Consider the following 19,830-nt stretch of genomic DNA (forward strand, 5'->3'; position numbering starts at 1 on the left):
GATGCCATCCTCACTTACCTGTCCAGCAGGGAGTCGAAGCAAATGACTGCATTGTCTCTCTGTGCTGCTAACACCAGACACAAACCATCCATTAAGAGGGAACACTGTAAGAGAGGGAAGAACAGAGCTTTGGTGTTGATATCCACTTAAATAAGTCTGTAAGCCTCACTGATGAGCTGCTGACAGCATAGATAAATGCTTGTGTGCTGTGTGAGGGGATGAAAGACACAGTGCAAGACTCCTTCGAACTGAGAGAGTATTACATCTGAACTGTTAGGTGTCCTGCTCCTATGGCATACTATTACTCCTGTTCCCCCTCTCAGTGTGAAAATGAGCAGGTTACTTAGGTGTGTTATTCAGTCAATAAGTCTGCTGGAAGCAGGAACACAGATAACAACTGTAAATGTTTGAGATACTGCAGCTGGAACACTTCTTACTCGAAGGAGCCCATCTCCCTTCCGGCTAGGGAAAGCAAATGCTGTAATGTTCACCTTTGGCTCAGCAGCATCAGGCCCTTCTGGGAACACGCCAGCTCTGCCCAGAGGAATTAATCTCTGACAAGAGGAAGCGTTTCCATCGCCAGGAGAGCAGTGCCACTGCCACAGCTCTGCTTGCAACACGCTGCTTCCCTTTGTCCTTCCTAGAGAGCTGTGCACATTCCTGTGTGCAGAGGGATGGCATCCTCAGGGGAACCGCAGGAGAACAAACCAGTGCTTAGGCTAATTGGATGCTAGATGTAATTGCTATTCTATACAGATACACTTCAAAGGGATGCTGTCAGTTTAAAAAATCACAATCTGAAAAGATCTTACCTGCTCTTATTATAGGTAACACCTAAGACTCTTATAACTGAAGGACTGCAAACACAAATGTTTGTCTGTATTTTTTCAGAGGGACTGCTGTGTGCCTCTGACAGCCCTTCATTGAGAGCTACTTCCAGCATAAGCAGTTTCCCCTGTTGTTTACTCTGTGCTCTTGACAGCACTTTCTCACATATTATACCTCCCTGCTTTGCTCTAGTCAGGTTCCTGAAATGGAGGGTTTCTTCTAGACCAAGTGCAAAGAGAAAAATAGTTTGGGCCAGATACTCTCCTCATGTAAAGCAAATCATCTGCTGGCCTCAGAAGCACAGCTCATGCTTAGTTTGGGCACTTGCTTAAACCCTGTTGTGGACCATGGCTTGAGTTGTCATCACTGACTAACGGAGAGGCGAAACAAAATCTGTGCCCAGAAGTCCAGGGCACAGTCCAAAAAGTGGAAGAGTTATGTATCATTGTGGAAGAGGATTAATGGGGTGTGATTACGGAGAGGGAAATAGAAACTGTATTTATTTGGAAGAACAAAACAGGATACAACAGCCTAACAGTAGCAACTGTGCACCAATAGGTGAATGGAATGAAAGGTTTAATAGAGATGTGTCACTCAAACTAAGGGCATGCTTGCACATAATGATGTCAAGGTTAGGTGTCAATGAGCTTGCAGAAGTATAGGAACACAAGGTTGGGACTAGTTAGCAAGGCACTCTGCCCAAATTATTTATGAGTGGTATTACAGTTCAGATGCAGTGCTGTGCTAATACTGCTACCAAAGCTAGCTTGCTCAGAGCTGGTATGGGTACCTTACCACAGCACTGCATAAAGATGGCTCTTCTTTCCTGGGGAAGGAAGCAAAGCACAGCTCCAGCTATTTCCTACCTTTGCTGCAACACTGCACTTTGTCCTGCTTAATGTCTCAGAGATGCAATGAGCTTGTGGTGCATCCAGGACAGTGAGCCGCACTCCAGTCACTGTGAAATCTCTGCCAATAAGCTGATCAAGCAGTTCAACATAAGGTGGGTGCTCTGAACCCCGCAGGATTATCCCAGGCAGTATGAGGCAAGTGGTTTGGCAGAGGGTATCAAGCCATGGCAGGTCTGATGGGAAAAGATCAAAACAAACAGATGGTTGTTTTATATCTACCCCTTCAACTGCTAGCCCTCTAAATAATTCTTCCCTGCCACAGACAAATAACTGGAAGATCAGAGATGTTCAGGCATTGTTACATTGTTGGGGATGTTCGCAGATGTGACTGCTCATCCCAAACTGTCAAACTGCTGTATGCCTACGTGTACGTATCTGGAGATCACAAGGCAGCAGTAGTGACCCCATTTCAAGAGTCAGACAAGGACAGCTGCTGATTTGCTACAGGAGATACTATTCCATTTAATTTCTTCCAAGCAAAGAAATCTGTTAATCCAGCTGCTTTTATAATCCAAAATGTAATTCTGATCAGCATTCATAAAATTTAATGTATTTCATATTTTCCCTATGATAAATCTGTCTATTAGGCAGAAGCTTTGTGATAATTCTTTGCTGAAGGGAGAGGTTTCTTTGTGTGCAAGAGCTACCTCTAGTGTTCAAGATGAGATCGTAACGTGAATGATGTGTCTGGCTCGCTGGAGGCGCTTACTATATTGTGCCTGACAATTCAGAGATCACGTGTACTTGCTTTCCCAGGACAGTAACTCTCTGAAAAACGTTTTCTTAGACACTAACACATCAGGGCTGTGCACTGGTTTCCTTTTCACTCTGCTTAGCCATATTCAAAGCAAAAACATAAGAGGTTCTCATGAAGCAGGAAATTATGGACGCAGATCATGAGATTTGCTCCCAAGACAAGGCTGTACAAAGCCTGCAGAATGCTTGTCATCTCTCCACAACTCACTCTTTATTACTTTTTTCACTTACAATCTCTTCTAAAAATTAAGAAGTGCTTCAGGCCTGGTCCCTTCCCACTGTGCAGCACCTGTTGGGGGAAATACTCTGCCTGTCAGCAATAGCAACAGAGGACAGATTAGACTGGGAACACCTGCAAGTCTCCTCTCCCTGCAGCTTTGTCCTCTGAACACAGCCTGAGCTGACAACACCAGACAGGAAACACGATGATGTGATCACATCTCCGCAGTTACCCAGATGAGAAGGTCATATGACCATGTGCAGGGTAGCTTGGCCATCTCAGAAAAGCTGCTGTTACATACACACAATCGCCAATCTCTTGTTTCAGTGCTCATATAGTGGCTTGGGAATGTAAGTAATGTGGGATAGGCCTCACCCTTCACCATGTACAACAGTTAAGCCTCAAACTTTCATGCAGCCAGTCCCTGATGTATTAGTGTGCAATGCAAGAAAATGAGCTTGTCTGAGAAGATACAGCTTTACACGTGACTTTTGTCAGGCTCACGGAGCATGTGCAGGGCATAGTCCAAAGCCAAGATTAAGACAGTAGAAAGAATCCATTGGCGATTACCTTGGGAAAAATCCTTCAGGGAGCTCTATGCAAGAGTAACTTGGTGCCTACCAAGCAGCCATGCTCTCATTAAGGCAGAGACAAAGGTCATGACTTGCCACCACCCTCCTTGCATTTCTCATTTCTGCATGTGCTGTCTCGTGCATCTGTTGGTAATGGGATCAACCCTCAAAGGTGCTGCATCACTAGGGGTTCAAGGTGGGAAGTAACGGTCTGTAATTCTGTAGCATTTTTATCATGCTCTTCTGCCAGTCTACAGCAATCTTGCAGCTTTACCGATGGGGAATATGAACCGTACTGAACAGTTGTAGCACAGGAACACTTTCTCGGATGCCCACCCTTCTGCTTGCCAGTCATTTCAGAACTCAAGCTACAGAAATGGAAATGATCCAATTTCAAACATGTCTGCTCCCCAGTGAATAGTGCATGGATAGATTACCTGGCCACTGCTTGGTTATAAAGGCTTGGGATCAATCAACAAAATCCCGGCATGGAAGCATCCATGTTTGAGTTTCACCTCCTGACATAAAAGGGGTTGCATCAAAGCCTCTGTTGCATACGTGACTATCCAGTAAAATCAACAGGCAAGGCCCAGAGAAGCTGCAGGCATCTGAGGGAAGTGAATGGCTTACAGGCTTGCTGAAGCCACAACTTCGACTCAAATTCAGGCCAGAACTAACTGGAAGTCATTTTGAGCTGGCAGCTGTTCAGCAGCTAGTGGGAACTGAATGAGATCTCAGTCCAGTTCCCAAGAGATAGATGTCCACATTGCCAAAAAACACTCCCTGCATAAATGTTATTTATCAACTCACAGAACAAAAGGTCTCACAACGGTCCATCACTGTGGCGTCCTGGCCTCTTCTGTGGCAGGCTTTGAACGGACATGGAAACCATAGTGACCAAGCCAGTGTTGCAACATATCGTAAAAGTTCAGCAGAGAATTATCTGTGTTGACAGGGCTTTTTTTTTCCTGCAGGAAGTCAGGTCAGTACTTCTGAACAGCCCTGTTTTTAAACCCATCAAAACATGGGCAGTAGAAAGAAGGCCTAGCAGGCAAATGGTTAAATGGCTGGACTCCACTGGAGCTGTTCTTTCCAGCTCTGAATTGTCTCTGTCATCTGAAAGGACATCAATACCAAATCTTGCTGCCACCAGATGGTTTGTCTTGCTGTTCAATTAATCAATAACAGCCTCAATCTATAATAAGAGTTACACATTTCCTTACCAAGATCGCATGGTTGCTCAGAGCCCGATAAATTGAGTTGCTCTCTTGTTTTACGTTTTATGATCTTGCGCTGCTTGTTGATTTCCAAACCAACTATGGGGTCACGTTTCAGGTTACAGATCTGCAGGAGGGAAGGGAGGGAGAGAGAAGCAAGTCATGTGAACACCATCACCTAATCAGGAGGGCAACAATTCTCAAGTATTGATTCAGGCAAGCTGTGAAGCTTCTGTTGGTGTTGTGTACTCCTGTAATTGCCAGTCTAGAAAACACCTGTCTGTCTGGAGTTACAAGAACATTTTGTGTGCATTCCCCTTTATCAGGGCTTAATTCAGTATGGCACCTTGTTATCCTTTTAAAGATCCTGCATCCTGACACCCTTGTAAAGTCTCTGTCCCTAGATCTTCAAGGCCAGAAACTCAAGGACTTTGAGCGTCTTTGACATCTTTATCCAGTGCCTCACTGGTGCATAGTGGTTCCCAGACTGTCTCTGAATGAACCGGCAAATTGAAATCCAAAACTACTTGAAAAGGAAAGACTTATTGTTTCATTTTAGTCATTGGCAAATTATGGTGGTTTGAAGTTTGGAATCAGAGACAGCATCCACATAGTCTGAAGAGCAGAGAGGGCTACACCAGCGCTAGTAGGTTTCTCAGTGCTGCCTATAATACAAGCCAAGGGGCAAGATCCTGAGTCTTTATGCCTCTAACGGAGAGCAGGGAAAGATGCAGACACCCAGCAGCTCTATAAACTGGGCCTGTACTTTACACCATGACATGTCTTACATGAGTCAGCTCAGTCCTTTCCAGTGCTGTGGACTGGTGCTCCCTTTTAGGACACCTCCACTGGCAAGGCACATGGGACAGCACCATTTCCACGTAAGTGTGGCAGTGGTTCCTGCTGTGAGTGCACGGATGCATGCAGACTCTGGGAGACATTTGGTATCCAGTGAATTATGGTATCAGCTGCCCCACTTCACCTCAGTTCCCGAATGCTATATGAAAAAAGCTGGTAAAAAACAGCCTCTGGGTCAACTGTGTCTTAACAACTGGCAATGACGTTGCTGTCCCTCCCCGTGACCGGCTGCCAGAGCGACATTGACTCAGTCTGGGAACTTTGGTTCTAAAGCATCAGCTCTGAGCCCTCCTGAATCCACAGCGCAGGTTACTGAACAAACGAATCCGAAAAAGCACTCATTTCCACTGAGATCGTCTGGATCAACACAAAGTTAGCACCCCCTGGTAGGAACATCTACAGGAGAAGAAAAACTTGGCAGTTGGTGAAACACAGCAAGAAAACATTATTTACAGCGTAAGAGGGCCCAAGTCATGGGATAGCAGCGCCAAAGCCACTGCTCGGACGCAACAGGATACTTCCCAGGAAAGGGCAGACTCCTACCTCTTCTTCTTCTAATGTCTGACAGTCAGCGCAGCACAGCCCCTCTGGGAAAAACAGCTTCATATCCCGGACAGCTATTTGATAGGATTTGGAGCCTGAGAGATAAATACAATGAGAAGATTCTCTCAGGCCATGAATTAAACATTCTCTAGACTCACACTCATCTTCCTGAGAGATTGATGATGTGCAACTTACTGAAGTAATTGCTTTAAAGGCCAGCTGTTCTGTACAGTAATAGCAAACATTTAAAACCATTATATTTAGAATACCTCCATTGTCATCTCAGTATTTTGATTCTGCCCTATTATTGCTCAGTTTGTTCTTCCTGTAAACAAGACTCCTTCTTTCTTAACAGTGTTGTCAAGGGAATCTTGTTAAGGAGCCTATGAAACTCTTGAAGACCAGCTCCGACCCCCGCATCGCTGTTCCCATGCTTCCAGATCACGTCAGGCTGGTCTTACTGAATGGGAAGGAACTACTAGTTAGTAAAACAAATGTCCTTAGTAACAATAATGGAAGTCCCAAATATGCTGGTGGCTCCAATTTACAACAGAGTAATAGAAATCAGAATTCATATAGACACTGCTTATAGCAGTATATTATTCTGTTCACCTCTGGTCACAAAAGGTAAATTCAGCCTGGAACAGACAAAGGGAAAGAGTGTGAGGATCAGAGGAGGAAAGGTGAATAATTTGAAGAGTTAAAACTAAAAGATCTTGGCTTGTTCAGCCCAACATAAAAAAGCTAACAAGGAATCTGATTTCTGTCCATAAATACCTCAAGGTGGAAAAGGTCAGAGAAGAAAAAGAACTACTTAAAATTAAAACATAGGGATTGACACAAGAATAAATGCATCCAAACTGTATATGAATATATTTCAGTTTGAAAATGTAAGATTTCTAGCCATCAGAGAAGTGAAGTTCTGGAACAACCGTCCAATAGGGGTGAATGCTTCTGAGAGGGAATATATAATGGGGTACCTGTGAGAGAATTAACTGAACTCAATGACTTGAGAGGTCCCTCCAGGCTTAGCATCTGAATATTTCCCTGTAAAGCTACAGTGTTATAAAGCTTTACTCCAAATGTTTTCAGATTTGTGGGTGGAAAATGTTAGAGAAGGAAAAATTATTCCTATATAACTGGAGTTCAGACAGATTGTCAATGTGCTGGCACGGATCCATATTCCTGGGACACAAATACACAAAAGGCAAATATCCTCTAAAATATTATGATTTCTGCAGGCTTTGAATGTGCAGACACATTCAAAAAATCATGCCATACTGCTCTTAGACCAGTCAGCCATGTTTGGGACCTCATAATTCTAGGTATTGTATAGACAGAGTCCTTAATGCAGTAGTTTACAATCCTAAGATTGTGTAAGTCACCATTGTATAAGTCATTCTATATCCTTTACATATCTTTATGTCAAATCTTCCATTGTGTGTATCAGCGATGCCACTGCAAATAGGGCACAAATGCTTCCAGAGTAGAAGAGCAACACTTTACATTCACTTTGTTCCAGGTATAAGTTTGTATAAGATGCATGTAGAAGAACTCTTTGTGTTCAAGAAGAAGTATCATACATTGATTTCATAAGGCCCAAAAGAGATGGGAGGAGTGCAGGTTTACCTCTGCAGTTGAGTCTCAGAGTACTAAAACTACATTACTCGGTTTGACTACATCATTGGAATTTGGTCTTCATCTTACTTGAATTTCCCTAGTCACTTTGGGAGAAAAACACACAGCTAGAGTTTGCTTCACTTCAGCAAGAAGGCTTCTGCTGGAGATCTCCCTCATCTGGGGCAAAACTGAAGGAACTTGGTATTCCCTCCTAGGAAAGAAAGGTGTTCTTCCACAGTCCCCAGATTATCACTCATGCAACAATTAAGCTCCTCCTGCTTTACTTGTCTGCAAATGTTCTTCCCTTACTGGAGGACAAGCTCTTTGAGGTGCAAGGGGTTACGAATACTCCTTTCCTTAAGGACAGATTTCTCCTTGGTATAGTGAGCTAGTCCAGATTCTCTCTTCAGTTTGAATTATTGAGTGCATTAGCTACAGCTGTATCCCTTTCCCTGGTATGTGTGTAATGACAGCTTTGTGAGCCAACCGTCAGGCTGGCTCTGACATACTAACACATAATCTGGTCTCAGGGGGCAGGTGCATATAAATGGCGGGTTCCCAGCTAACTCATCTGTGTGCCAGCCCCATCTTGGAAGGAAGCAGGGAACTGAGGGAATCCCTAAGCAAACATCTAAGGGTTTCTCTAACACAGTGAACGCTCTGTGACCTCCCTTGAAAGACAGGATGAGACTAAGCCTCCTTTGTTAATATAAAATAGTCTTTAACTGAGTTATGCTAAGGGTGCTCTAGTCCTAGCACAGGTGTATTAAGTTTTGGATATGTTAGCCATTCTTAGCCGTGACTGCTGAGTTCTCATTCTCAAAACAACCTGGATACACAACCCATTAATCCTTAAGAGCAAAAGAAGCAGGATCTGGTAGTGGAATAGTACTGGTAGAACAGCCCTGAGCATTTCTTTTGTGAAGGCAGATCCTGCTCTTCAGTTACTCTCATGAATAAGGTCCTGTCAATAATAATGGTGAAAGATCTCTCTAGGTTTATTCTTGGTCCTAAGTATTATGATCAGATTTGTCAAAAAGAGATTCTACATCAAGGGGTTGATTCTACTCCCCAAGCTGTACATGGTGGATACTTCCTTCCCTACCGATTCTCCTGAAAAGACCATTTGATAGGGATGAAATAGGGGGTGATTTGATAGCACAGAATAGGGCAGAAAAAGCTAATTAATCCAACGTATCTTGAAAGAAAAGTTCTTCTGGAACCTGAAGGCTTACTGTTCCTGCTAGCTCACCTATGTTTTTAGAAAATATTGATTTTATCATTGTTATATTCCTGTAGCTACAGCACAACCAGCACCACACCGAAGAAAAACTAGTGATGCTTAGAATTTTTGACTTAAATCCTTTGCTCCTCGCCTATGGCAATAGCCCAGACACCTTCTTGCAATACTCTTGGTTCTCCATACACTCCTTTCTCTTGCAACACTTCCCATCCCCCTGCCCAGTACTCTCAGCTATCGCTCATCTTCCATCCCACCCACCATACACACTGCAACATCTTAGCTCCCTCCCATTTCCTCTGCCTGCTGCTGGGCAGGCAGCAGCATGACCTGTGGCTGGCTCAGCGCATCGAGGATGCTGACTAGCTGGTGTGTCTGCTGATCTGCCAGCCGGCAAGTGAGTGTCAAAATGGAAAACGGCTGAGTTTACCTGCTTTTCCTCAGTGAGAACACTTTTTGGTCATCTCCCTCTACCCAGTCACTACTTTTCTGAGACCTTACAGAAGCTCAGTATCATGGAGTCTTTTACCCCTCTGTGAAACCCGCCCGCAGTTGGCCAGTGGGTTATAAAATTATCAGGAGGAAACTCACAGAGAGAAGACAGATGGGTGCTTGGGGACAATTACAAAGTGACCAAGCAGTCAAGAGACCAAAGGAAATTCTGTTCTGGTGGAAGACAGATCTGGGACTGTTCTGGGAAGAAGCCTTTTTATTTATCTTCTGGGAGAATACTTCATAGCTTGAGACATATTCAACTCAGCCACCAAGAAAACAATGAAAGCTTTCTAGAGAATAATGGTCTCTACTGCCTGCCAAAGCTAGACCTGTATTGACAATGCTGGAGGTAACAGAACGTTATGTATTTTTTTCCACTGGTATATCTGAGCCTTCACACTTTTCTTTTACAAAAACCTACCATAAAATCCATTTTGGACAGTGTTGATGCCATACTGAGCCCTCCAGAGGAATGGGTCTAGTGCTTGGGCTAGCTTAGGATCCTCTGGCCCCAGTAAATCTAGCAGCTTCTTTACAGCATTTGGTCTCTGAAGACACAGCACAAGGGCAGAGCCTGAGGTAAGGTAGGTACAGTGAGCTTCTAAAACAGCAGGATCCTGAAAAGAAATAATGGAAAGGGAACAGGTTATAATAATCAGTGTTGGTGAGTGCTGGGTACATCCCAGCCTTTCTTTGGCTAGATCCACCCCTTTTTGAAGCAAACGCATCTGTCGTTATTCCTTGTTTTCTCTCCTCTTAATATATAGGCTAATGGTCTCTGCAGGCATAGCTTCCAGAGCACATGCTATGGTCAGTAAGCCAGTATTTGCGTGTGACATTCGCCAAGTAATAGGAGGTCCAGTTCCTACCCTAAGCCCACAGAGAACTAAAGAAAGCTGGGTGCTGAGCTTGTACCGTAGTCATGGTAGCTCATGATTTTAGTCCTCAGGGTCTTAGATCAGCCAATGGTGGTTGTTACACGTACAGTTTCAGCAGTAATTTCCTAAAATTCTCTGGTAAGAAAGGAAACAAAAACCTGTTTCTAAAAGAAAAGTCTTGTGCTGTGACATGCCTATCTACATAGGCACCAGAGGTGGAGTTCATTTTCAGTGGATAAGAACACAAATAAATTGCTACTCTGCAGGTAGCCATTATTCTCATCTTCTCACCTGGAGAAAGTGCTCTGTTCAAAGATCACGGTATTTTCTGCTCAGGAAAAGCACAGTAGAGACAGTAATACTATAACGCATAACAACCTCTGATTATGTCAAACAGCAAGCTTGGTTCTTTTCTTAGAGCACTTCTAAATTGTTCATGGAAGTATTGTCAGTGATTAAAGATTTTAGAGATGAATGAAAAGGATCAGATATTGGTGCTATGATCACAATGAAGAAGAGAGATGCCAAGAAGGGGGACTCCTTTCTGAAAAATTCTGCACAGTGCCCACAAGGCAATGCTGAGAATATCAGCTGAATACTGCCTATAATCTATGCTACAAGAGCCATCGCTACCATGGATTGGCTACTATAGTTTGTTCTAATGCTCTCTTCAAAGGAAATCTTAAAAAATTCTCAGTGGCTTCTGCAAGATGGAGACCTTCTAAGGAGTGAACAATTGTCTACAGTGGAGAGAGAAGGGTGTGTCATAACCTGCTCAGGAAGAGTGAAAATGCTATTGATCAATCATGGGATCAAAGGATGTGCTGCAATCATTCTTAGGCTTACATAAATGCACACTGAAGACTTAATGTTGGAAACATGACACCTCTGAACACTCCATTAGAAACTTTTGATGCTTTCTCTGCTTCAGAAATGTAGCAACTACTAATACTGTGTTACAGAAATTTGTTAGTTTGTGTTAGAATAGAACGTTGTCCTCTGCCTATCTTAAAGGACTTTACAAAGCTTTGACCTATTTATTGAAAACAAGAATTCTACCACACATGGGAATCATCCCAACAACAGAGACAAGAGCTCAGACTAAAGACTCTTTTCCATAGGTGTATAGAGAAAGGTGCAAGGAAGACCATAATGAGCAACCTGCAAATTGCCTGTAGGGGAAGTTTCTTCCTGACCTAAAGCAATTTGTGATCAGCCATCACTTTGAAGCACAGAAGTTTATATCCTTATTCTAGCTAGACAGTCTCAGCTATTGCTGTCTCATTTAATGGGACAAAGAATGTTTTCCTCATAAATGGTACTCTGCACTGAACTTCTCTTCTTTTAGAAAAATATGGCAGATATCATGGCATTTAAAAGAAGCACTTCTCTTAGGACAGAATCTCCTTCCTTGCCTTGTGATTAATCACACTGACTTCGACTAGTGTCAAGGAAAAGAAGGGAGGTTCTCTAGTATAGCTTATGTAAAATGTAAGACCATGTAACTGTAATGGCCTGTTCTAGTCCTAAGACCCATGAATTTGTGGACACATCACCAGTGCTGCCAGCAAGGCTCCTAACTGCAGGAACAGGGGCAGATTACAACTTGACTGAGCCAGTCCATGACAGTGTTGCTCTTCCTCTGAATGACTAAGGGTTGGGCTCAGCCCCACTGCAGGACTTTGAAAAGCAGAAGTAGTCTCCCTTGTCAGCTCACATGTCCCTTCAGGGTTCCCTATGCTACCTCCAGAAGACAGTGCCACTGGATACAGTTTGGATGGCTTTATGAAAGGATGGATGGAGTTAGAAAATGGAAAGAAAAGAGAGTGGCTATGTTCCACACTATATGGTTTGCTTTCATCCAGTTGCGATGCAAGTAGTGGGAGATGAAGCCCATACTGATGCTGGCAGCAGCACTAGCAGCTTCGGAAACAAAGGTGAGAGTGGCATAAGCTCCAGTGCAGGGGAGCCATACGAAAGGGTTTCAGCACCAATGTTACCAGATCAGCATTTACAGGGCTGAGACTGAGGAAAGGCTTGGTCCAAATATGTGACAGTGCAAAACCACGGGTGACCTGGAGTACCTGGCAGGTGTCCTCTTCAGCATCCAACATGCGTAGAGGGCTGTGGGTTCAAAAGTTTTGCAACTGCTTTTAAGGCTCAAGGTAAGACATGCTCTGCTGATGGTGGGCAGTCCACATGAGAGATGCAGGCTCAGGATCAATCAGGTGCAAACTTTTCTACTACTGAAGCTCTGATTTGCAAAATACCATTTTCTTTTTGCAGTTCCATCCATGTGACATACGGATAGGGTGGAAGCAATGGACAACAGCAATATGTTCAGAGTCAAAAATACCTTGAATAAGGAGGTACATTTAATTCTTCTGCTGATATAAAATGAAAGATTAAAAATACCAGAACTTCTCTTTTTGAATTCACAAAAGGAAGGACCTCCTTGCCCTACTGCTAGATCCCAGCTTCTAGAAGGTAGTATAATTTCATACACTAGGGTAAGGACTACAGAAACAGTGAGCTCGAAACAAGGAGGCTCAGGATAGGGCACTTGACTGGGGCTGAAAGAAAACCATTTGTCCTCCAGACTTTGTACCTAATGTACAGTGTGCTCCATGGCAAATTTCTTGGTTTCTTTTCCAAGTGTTGTCCATTTAGCCTGTAAACACTCCTGGGCAGCGATGTTTCTCATATAGTTGTGCAGTCCACAACACTCTGGGATCTTGATTTCAACTAAGGATGAGTGATTATAATAACTGGCAACCACTGTGCCAGCAACAAGAGACCAATTTGTAGGCCAGAGAGCGATATAATGAATGAGAAGCACAGGGAAAGGCAGCAGGTGCCTGAGGCAGAAGGCTGCCAAGGGGCAGCAAAGCAGCCAAGGCCCTACTGACTATTTTCTTTAAGCAAAGTCTTGGAAAGCCAGGCTTGATGCCCGGGTTTCCACTGAGGGTAATGACAGGGTGTCCAGCATAGCAGCTGCAGGCTGCCTCTTCCTGCCCCTTGCATCTTAAAAGGTGGCAGGAGCAGCCCAGCTCTGCCTTCCTATGCTCCACGTGGAAAAGTTCAGCAACGCCTGTGCTGCAGAGAAGCTCCAGGCCAGTATGTTCTATACAGCTTCTAAACTACAGCATATTCAGCTTGTTGGCTGAACCAAACCATGGTTATTTAATTATTTCATATTTTCAAGAAATGAAAACATGGGGAGAAAATCCTGTTTGATTCAGCTGAATCACTTCATTCAGCCCTAAATGTTTTCCCTCCTCTCTTCTTTCTCATCTTTTAAAAGCACCAGAGTATTGCAATTGTCAAGATAAAAACATTTCCAAAAGAAAATCCTACCATTTTATTTAAAAATATGGAAATAAAATACTTCAAGACAGCCTCCGTTTTTATCATATGAAACTATTCATTGACTTTGACCCAAATCTGTTCTCACTCATATTCCTCCCAAACTGCATTTCTAAGAAGTAGGTTATAAATTGAAAACCATTGGCTCAATCCTGATGTTTTCCTGCTGCACCTGAAAATGCAAAATTATCCATGAGACAGCTCCATTCTTCAGCTGATTTGTTACGTAAGAGTTGTGATACAAGTTGTGATACTTGTCAATCCTCCCGTCTCATGGAAATATAGAACAAAGGAAACCTTGTGATATCACTTATATTGCATGATTGCCCATAAAAAATGTACAGAAAAGTTTCACAGGCTGTATCATGATAAGAGAACATTGTTTAGATGCAGATGAAGAGCTTCAGCATGTCATAATGCACTGCAAAATTCTGAAGTTATTTCTGTTCTCTCTAATACAAAGCAAACCTGGTTTTTGTTGGAAATGTTTGTTATTTTAAAAAATACACCTATAATCCACTTATCTAAGTAGTCACCAGGATTTTTCTTTAGGACTTAAAAAATAGTGAGGACAATTTCAGAAAAAGTTTCAAAAGCACTGGATATAACATATTAACATTCATTTGATTCCATATCAGAAGGAGTTGCAAAAGCAAAAGTTAAACAATATCATTTCTGTTAGAAAGAATGTTAAAAAAAAGAAAATTATTTTGTTCCAAAGCTTTTGAACAGTGCTTTTAGATTTAAGCAACAAAACTGTTTTCTCTGTTTCTTGTCTTTCAGTTGCTCCCCAGCAAATGTGTAGACTGTGAGTCAAAGACTGTGTTGTTTCTGTCTGCTACTGATGCTGTCAGTGAGTCAAGGTGATTTCTTTCTGATGCCTTCTCACATCCAGTCTAGACTCTACCAGCCAAATGATGCCCTTATTTACATCCTGCCTCCACACTGTCTTCAAATCCTGTCCTTGCTGATACCCGAGGAGCTGCAGTGGGACTGCCCATGTGCAGCAGACTGAATTCAGTGAGCAGTTCTGCTGATGCAGATGCAGAGAGGAGGTTCTGGCTGGGCACTGGCTCTGGAGGACTAACAGGATTAAAAAGCAGCAAAACTGTCCTTCGGCCGCTGCAGTTAGAATCACAGGACAGGACTGGAGGGACTCCATCAGGTTATTGAGTCCAGTGACCTGCTACCACAAGCAATCATATCAGGTAATCCCTAAAGCAATGATCAGGTCCTATGTTAAAATCAAACTTTCTAGCAAGCAGCCACAACTGTGAATCTGCTGGTAAGTGCAGAAAGGAGGTACAACCTCTACAGGCAGTACTCCCTCTGGGAGCCGTCCCTTCTCACAGTCCAAAGGCTATCAGGCCATGGTGAGGGCTGAGAAGACAGTGTCAGCTCCATTTAGTTGACTAGTATTTTTATTATTATTAATAATCTTCAGATAAAAAGTATTATTGTGGCTCTTGTGATTAGATAACCTCAGCAAATAGCAGACCAATCTATTATTTATTGTATGCCACAGGCCAAAGGCTTCTTAGAAAATGAATGTTAATATTTAAGATGGAAAAGGAATCATATTTCTGCAATCATGTTGCTGGGGATATTTGTCAACATGCATGTAGATAATACATTTGAAAGAGGAAGGGGATGCTAGGTAGTCTTGTGATCAGTGAATAAAACCAAACTCTGCTATTAAGTATTATGTACATAAAAGCAACTGGAAGGGGCATACTGCAGAGCACATGGGAGTTTTCTAGAGATTTCAGTGGATTTTGGATCAGGCTCAAGCTGAGAAGGGGGTAGAAAACGCTGGACAGAATTTCTAGAAGGATTTGACACACTGGCTCCATGTTCTTCAAGAGGAGCTGCCATATTTCAGCAGTTTGTCTCCTTAAGAGCCCCATTTTAAAAACAGCATTTTATCCAATTGTCCTCTAGACTGAGAAACATGTCTACAATGAACACTGCTCCAATTCAAATATTTCTATGAAGTTCAGCTGTGAAAAAAGGCTCTGCCCCCACGAGCTGCCACTGTAAAACTTACAGCTGTATTTTCAAAATAACCCAGTCCATGAAGCATGCTGAGGCTTTTTGAAAATCTACCTACTTATTTAGTGAGCTGAGCCCTTTTCAGCCTTCATGAGTGAAAGACTTTCAGACGCGTGCTACAAATGAGGAGGAGCCCCTGTTCAGCAGAAAGCATTTCCTACTGTCCATTCCCGCTTGCCAAAGGCAGTCCATTATGTCTGTTTTCTCACTTTCAAAACCTGCTTTTTTTCCATGAACAAAACCCCAATACTCTGTATTTTTTAAACTCTTTAGTCACCAGTTCTTCAAAGAAACTACATCAGTGCGCACTAGCTGCTCTGGTGTGCTAAGGAAATCCAAAAACCAGTAAAAAGATATTCACGAAACAATCTCTCTCCAAATTTACTCTGCATATATATTTATATATGTATGTGTATATATACACACAAATTTACCCTGCGCATATATATATGTGTGTGTGCTTGTGTGTGTGTATATATACATACATGTTACTTCTTGGGGTAGACAATGGATTTTTTAAGTGTTTTTTGTTTCAGATGATCAACTAATAATTTTTCTGTTTAGTCATATGATTAAAAAAGTGTATTGTAAAGCACTTCCTCATCAACTCTAATAGCCACTGCATCCCTCTTACTAGTGATTTGTAAATATTTAAAAATCAGATGTTTGTGCCCCATTTGTTTGCTATCATGCAGAAGGTATTCCTTTTTCCTCATTGCTGGTTATGTTAGAGCACTGCCTTCCTGTCTTCTTCTGGAAGACTATTAAAAAATTCTATGATATTTGTCATAAACTCTCCCAGCTTAACCCAAGAGCAACATCTGTTATAAAGACTTGTTCTCTGTAAAAGTGAATGGGTTAAATATCTTCACGGAAACAATCAAATAACAAAGATTTTTTTCAAGAAAAAATCTAACTCCTAAGATGCTCAGCTTTTAGTTTCCTGGCTTTTACAGAATCTTTACGCTAGATTTCCTGTCACCATAGAATCTTTCATGTTGTGTAAAAATGAATTTCTGATGTTACAAAAGAATAGAAACATAAATCTATTTTTAGCTAAAAAAAGCTGTAATATTCCACGCTTTAAAAATCCTCTTTATTGTCTATTAGACAAAGGAAATGACAGCAGCCCCAATTTTCTATCCATGCAGGTCATTTTTAAGGACGTGTGAACACATGCTTCTGGAACGGAGATTCAGCTGTATATGTGATATAGTATCAAAACATAACGGGGCTCAAGGGGTATATATGCTCTGGTGGCGCTAAGAGTGTTTCTCAGCTTCCAGGTTTAAATGCATGGAAGGAAAACCAGGCACACGTGCGGGGAGTGCGGTACCCTGCTAGAGGTGCCCTGCCTGGAATGACTGTGGGGAAGAAACAAGGGACACCTGCTTCACAATTAAGAACCTGTATTGTAAATTAGCAACCAAACAGATTCCTGGGGGGGGTCTGTATTTCCCATACCTTCAGAACTTTTCTTTTAGAGAAACCTGGTGTGTTTCTTTATACCAGGCAATAAAAGAAACTGTTGTCATGTCAGCTTTCTTTGTGTCTGATATCAGGGCAGATCTGACTCTATATAGCTCACCTCTGACAACAGGCAGAAATCCTGGAAGGGAATTTTTGTTTTTTTCAGGAATGGATTATTTAACATCTATCACATTTCCCCATGCTAAACCCAAGTATAGTCATAGATCTGCCTTTTTTTTTTTTTTGACAAACCTGCTTCATTTCAGAAGAAAGGAGTCCCAAGGCAACGTCTGGTTCCAGGTTTGTGTGTTTCATCCCAACCACACTGAATTTCTCTAGGTCTAGTTTTCGGAGGATCCTAGCAAGACTACGGGTCCAGGCACCAGGTTTGATCAGCAACACTGTGCAAAGAACCTGGGCTCCTGTAACAAAGCACAATAATGAAGCCCAAAGCTGCTCCTAAAAACAGAGATAAAACATACAGCAATATTAGTTTACTGCCTGGGACAGGCATCTATAGAACTGGACGACCTAACACCTGGCACGTGGTTCACAGAAAGCTGAGTGAACCAAACAAGTCCATAAAAAAGATGTGGATATAGCTTGTCTTTTCAGTAAAAAAATTATCTAGAACAGTCAGGGCTTGTATACTTGCTTTGCAGGAAATCTGCTCTACCTGCAAGTCCAAAAGGTTTACCTGGCATGTCTGTAGAATGAGATTCAATCCTTCGTATTATATATGAATGTTTTAAGCGGGATAAAATATTCCCTTTTCCATTTCTCATGCAAACTGTAGTGATTGCGCGATGTAATCCTTAACGCGGCAAACAAATTCTTATTCCTCCTAGTTAATTTCTTGGAGTTTTGTATCTGTTACAGATATGTTTCAGAGAAGCACTAACAAGTACAACAGGCCCCAAGTAATGTTACAAAACTTATTACGGATTGAATTCTGTTTATTAAAACTAAAATTTCAGCAAAACCTTTTTGTTTTTGACAAAGCTTTCCCAGCAGGGTTGCCAGCCAGGCTCAGTATGCTATGAGAACCAGAAAACAAAATTGACCAAGATAGTTTTGCTATCTCATAATATAAAGTGTACTTAAGGACAGAAAACACAAAAATTTCATGTTTAAATGACAACATTTTCAAACTATTAGTTTCAGTAATGTAAAGTACTGTATTACTGGGAATATACTTAAGATTTTATCCTAATAACATCCTCTGAAGATTTATTGGTAACTGTAGTGTTGGAACCAGCCAGCTAGGACCCATTAACTGCTGTTGCCTAACCATGTCAATTAGCATGAAGCATGAGGTAACAGTACTGCAGGCTGCTAAAACTGATCCATGATTATCTGTTTGTGTACATAAAATATCATTTTATGTTTCCTGTACACTGCATTACTAATTATACAGATGTCAACGCACTGAAGCATCAACAATGCTACATATAATTTGATGCATACTGTTATTTTCAATTGGCAAGAGGCATGTTGCTGATTCATGACAGAGAAATCTGGGATAAAATATAAAAAGCAAGAGTACTGCCCCCCATTTGATATCAGAACTTAACCCTTATCCTGCTGGGAGCCCTCCTATTAAAGGTCTGCTATTTTCTTCACATCATTCTTGAACTGAAAGGTTTAAATGCCATAGCAACAGCCTGTAAGTGCAGCAGCAAGCCTCTCGGATCCACTCAGCTGCTAGCATACAGAATGCAATCTAAATTGTATACTGTTACATAAGTGTTCATTGTCCTCAAGATGTTTTACTCACCATCTGCTATGCTTCTGAGCAAACATTCTCATTCTTGTGGTACATGAATCACCACTATACATGCTGCATATTTATGTACTTTATAGACACTTCAGGAGGGATTTGTCTTATCTCACTTTGCCATCTTGGTCTGGTTAAAGACAAGTGTCTAACACAGGTAGGACACTTTGCCCTTTAGAGTTGGTTTTCTCTCCCCAGTGACTATAAGCAACTACAGTTAGATTAAATATCTCTAACCATCAACAGAACAGTCTCTACTGATCATGAATTATCAGACAGATCTGGTTGGCAGCCCTCAAAAATGCCTGATTTCCACCTTCAGTTCTGGCTGGTTTGCAACCTTTCCAGGTCTGCCCATGTTTTCTGGTCTTTGTTATGTTTTTCTGCTCCATAGTACTTTTAGATCCCTTCCTCAAAGCCAATGTTTTTTCTCCAAAAAAGTATTTACACAGGTTTTGATTGCAAAGGGTAATAGAGTCAAACTGCTGTGTTTATTTTATATACCATTTATATACCATATTTTGGATATGTATGGGTTTAAAATAAGTGTAATCTCAAGAGAAGCAAATACTAGATTTCCTGGCATGTTTAGGAAAGAGAATGCATATCACTGCCTTTTTCAGGCCTAAGGAAACATTTGGTATACTCCTTTTGCTTGGTTTTTGCTGATTCTTCTAGATGAATGGGTTCCACAAATTCCTTGCCAAATCCACATTTTTCAATTTGCTCTTCTCTCACCTGTTTGCAAGTAGGTGAACAGTGATTCCATATGGCACCTCCAGGTCTCTCCCGCTAAATAAAAGCAGATATATTTGGGTAAGAGGTAGGCATGTTCTGGGACAATAATTTGAGAACGCTACCACCAGCTGCACGTAATACAACCAGCATTGCTATGACATACTGTTATTTTAAAATATTGTACTGCGACATACATAGATTTCAGATATGGTGGGAATTCAGATGTACTGGGAGATCTTGGGAGATGCAGTAGTTATCACTTCTCCAGTCAGTCCAGTGGCATACGCCA

General features: G+C 41.9%; 1 protein-coding gene across 8 annotated transcripts in view; it reads right to left on the bottom strand.

Annotated features, from left to right (window-relative positions):
• Positions 1–19,830, bottom strand: part of DNAAF8 (dynein axonemal assembly factor 8) — a 101,578-nt gene that overhangs the window by 7,975 nt on the left and 73,773 nt on the right. For all 8 annotated transcript variants that reach the window (XM_064520514.1, XM_064520511.1, XM_064520509.1 and 5 more), the window contains 7 exons: positions 19,542–19,595; positions 17,279–17,448; positions 9,682–9,877; positions 5,906–6,000; positions 4,511–4,631; positions 1,695–1,912; positions 19–104 (listed from right to left, as the gene is read on the bottom strand). In XM_064520514.1, the coding sequence (XP_064376584.1) occupies positions 19–104; positions 1,695–1,912; positions 4,511–4,631; positions 5,906–6,000; positions 9,682–9,877; positions 17,279–17,448; positions 19,542–19,595 (940 nt within the window). The remainder of the gene's footprint in view (positions 1–18; positions 105–1,694; positions 1,913–4,510; positions 4,632–5,905; positions 6,001–9,681; positions 9,878–17,278; positions 17,449–19,541; positions 19,596–19,830) is intronic.

Source organism: Dromaius novaehollandiae, chromosome 14 (genome assembly GCF_036370855.1).
Source record: "Dromaius novaehollandiae isolate bDroNov1 chromosome 14, bDroNov1.hap1, whole genome shotgun sequence".
Taxonomy (NCBI): Eukaryota; Metazoa; Chordata; class Aves; order Casuariiformes; family Dromaiidae; genus Dromaius; species Dromaius novaehollandiae.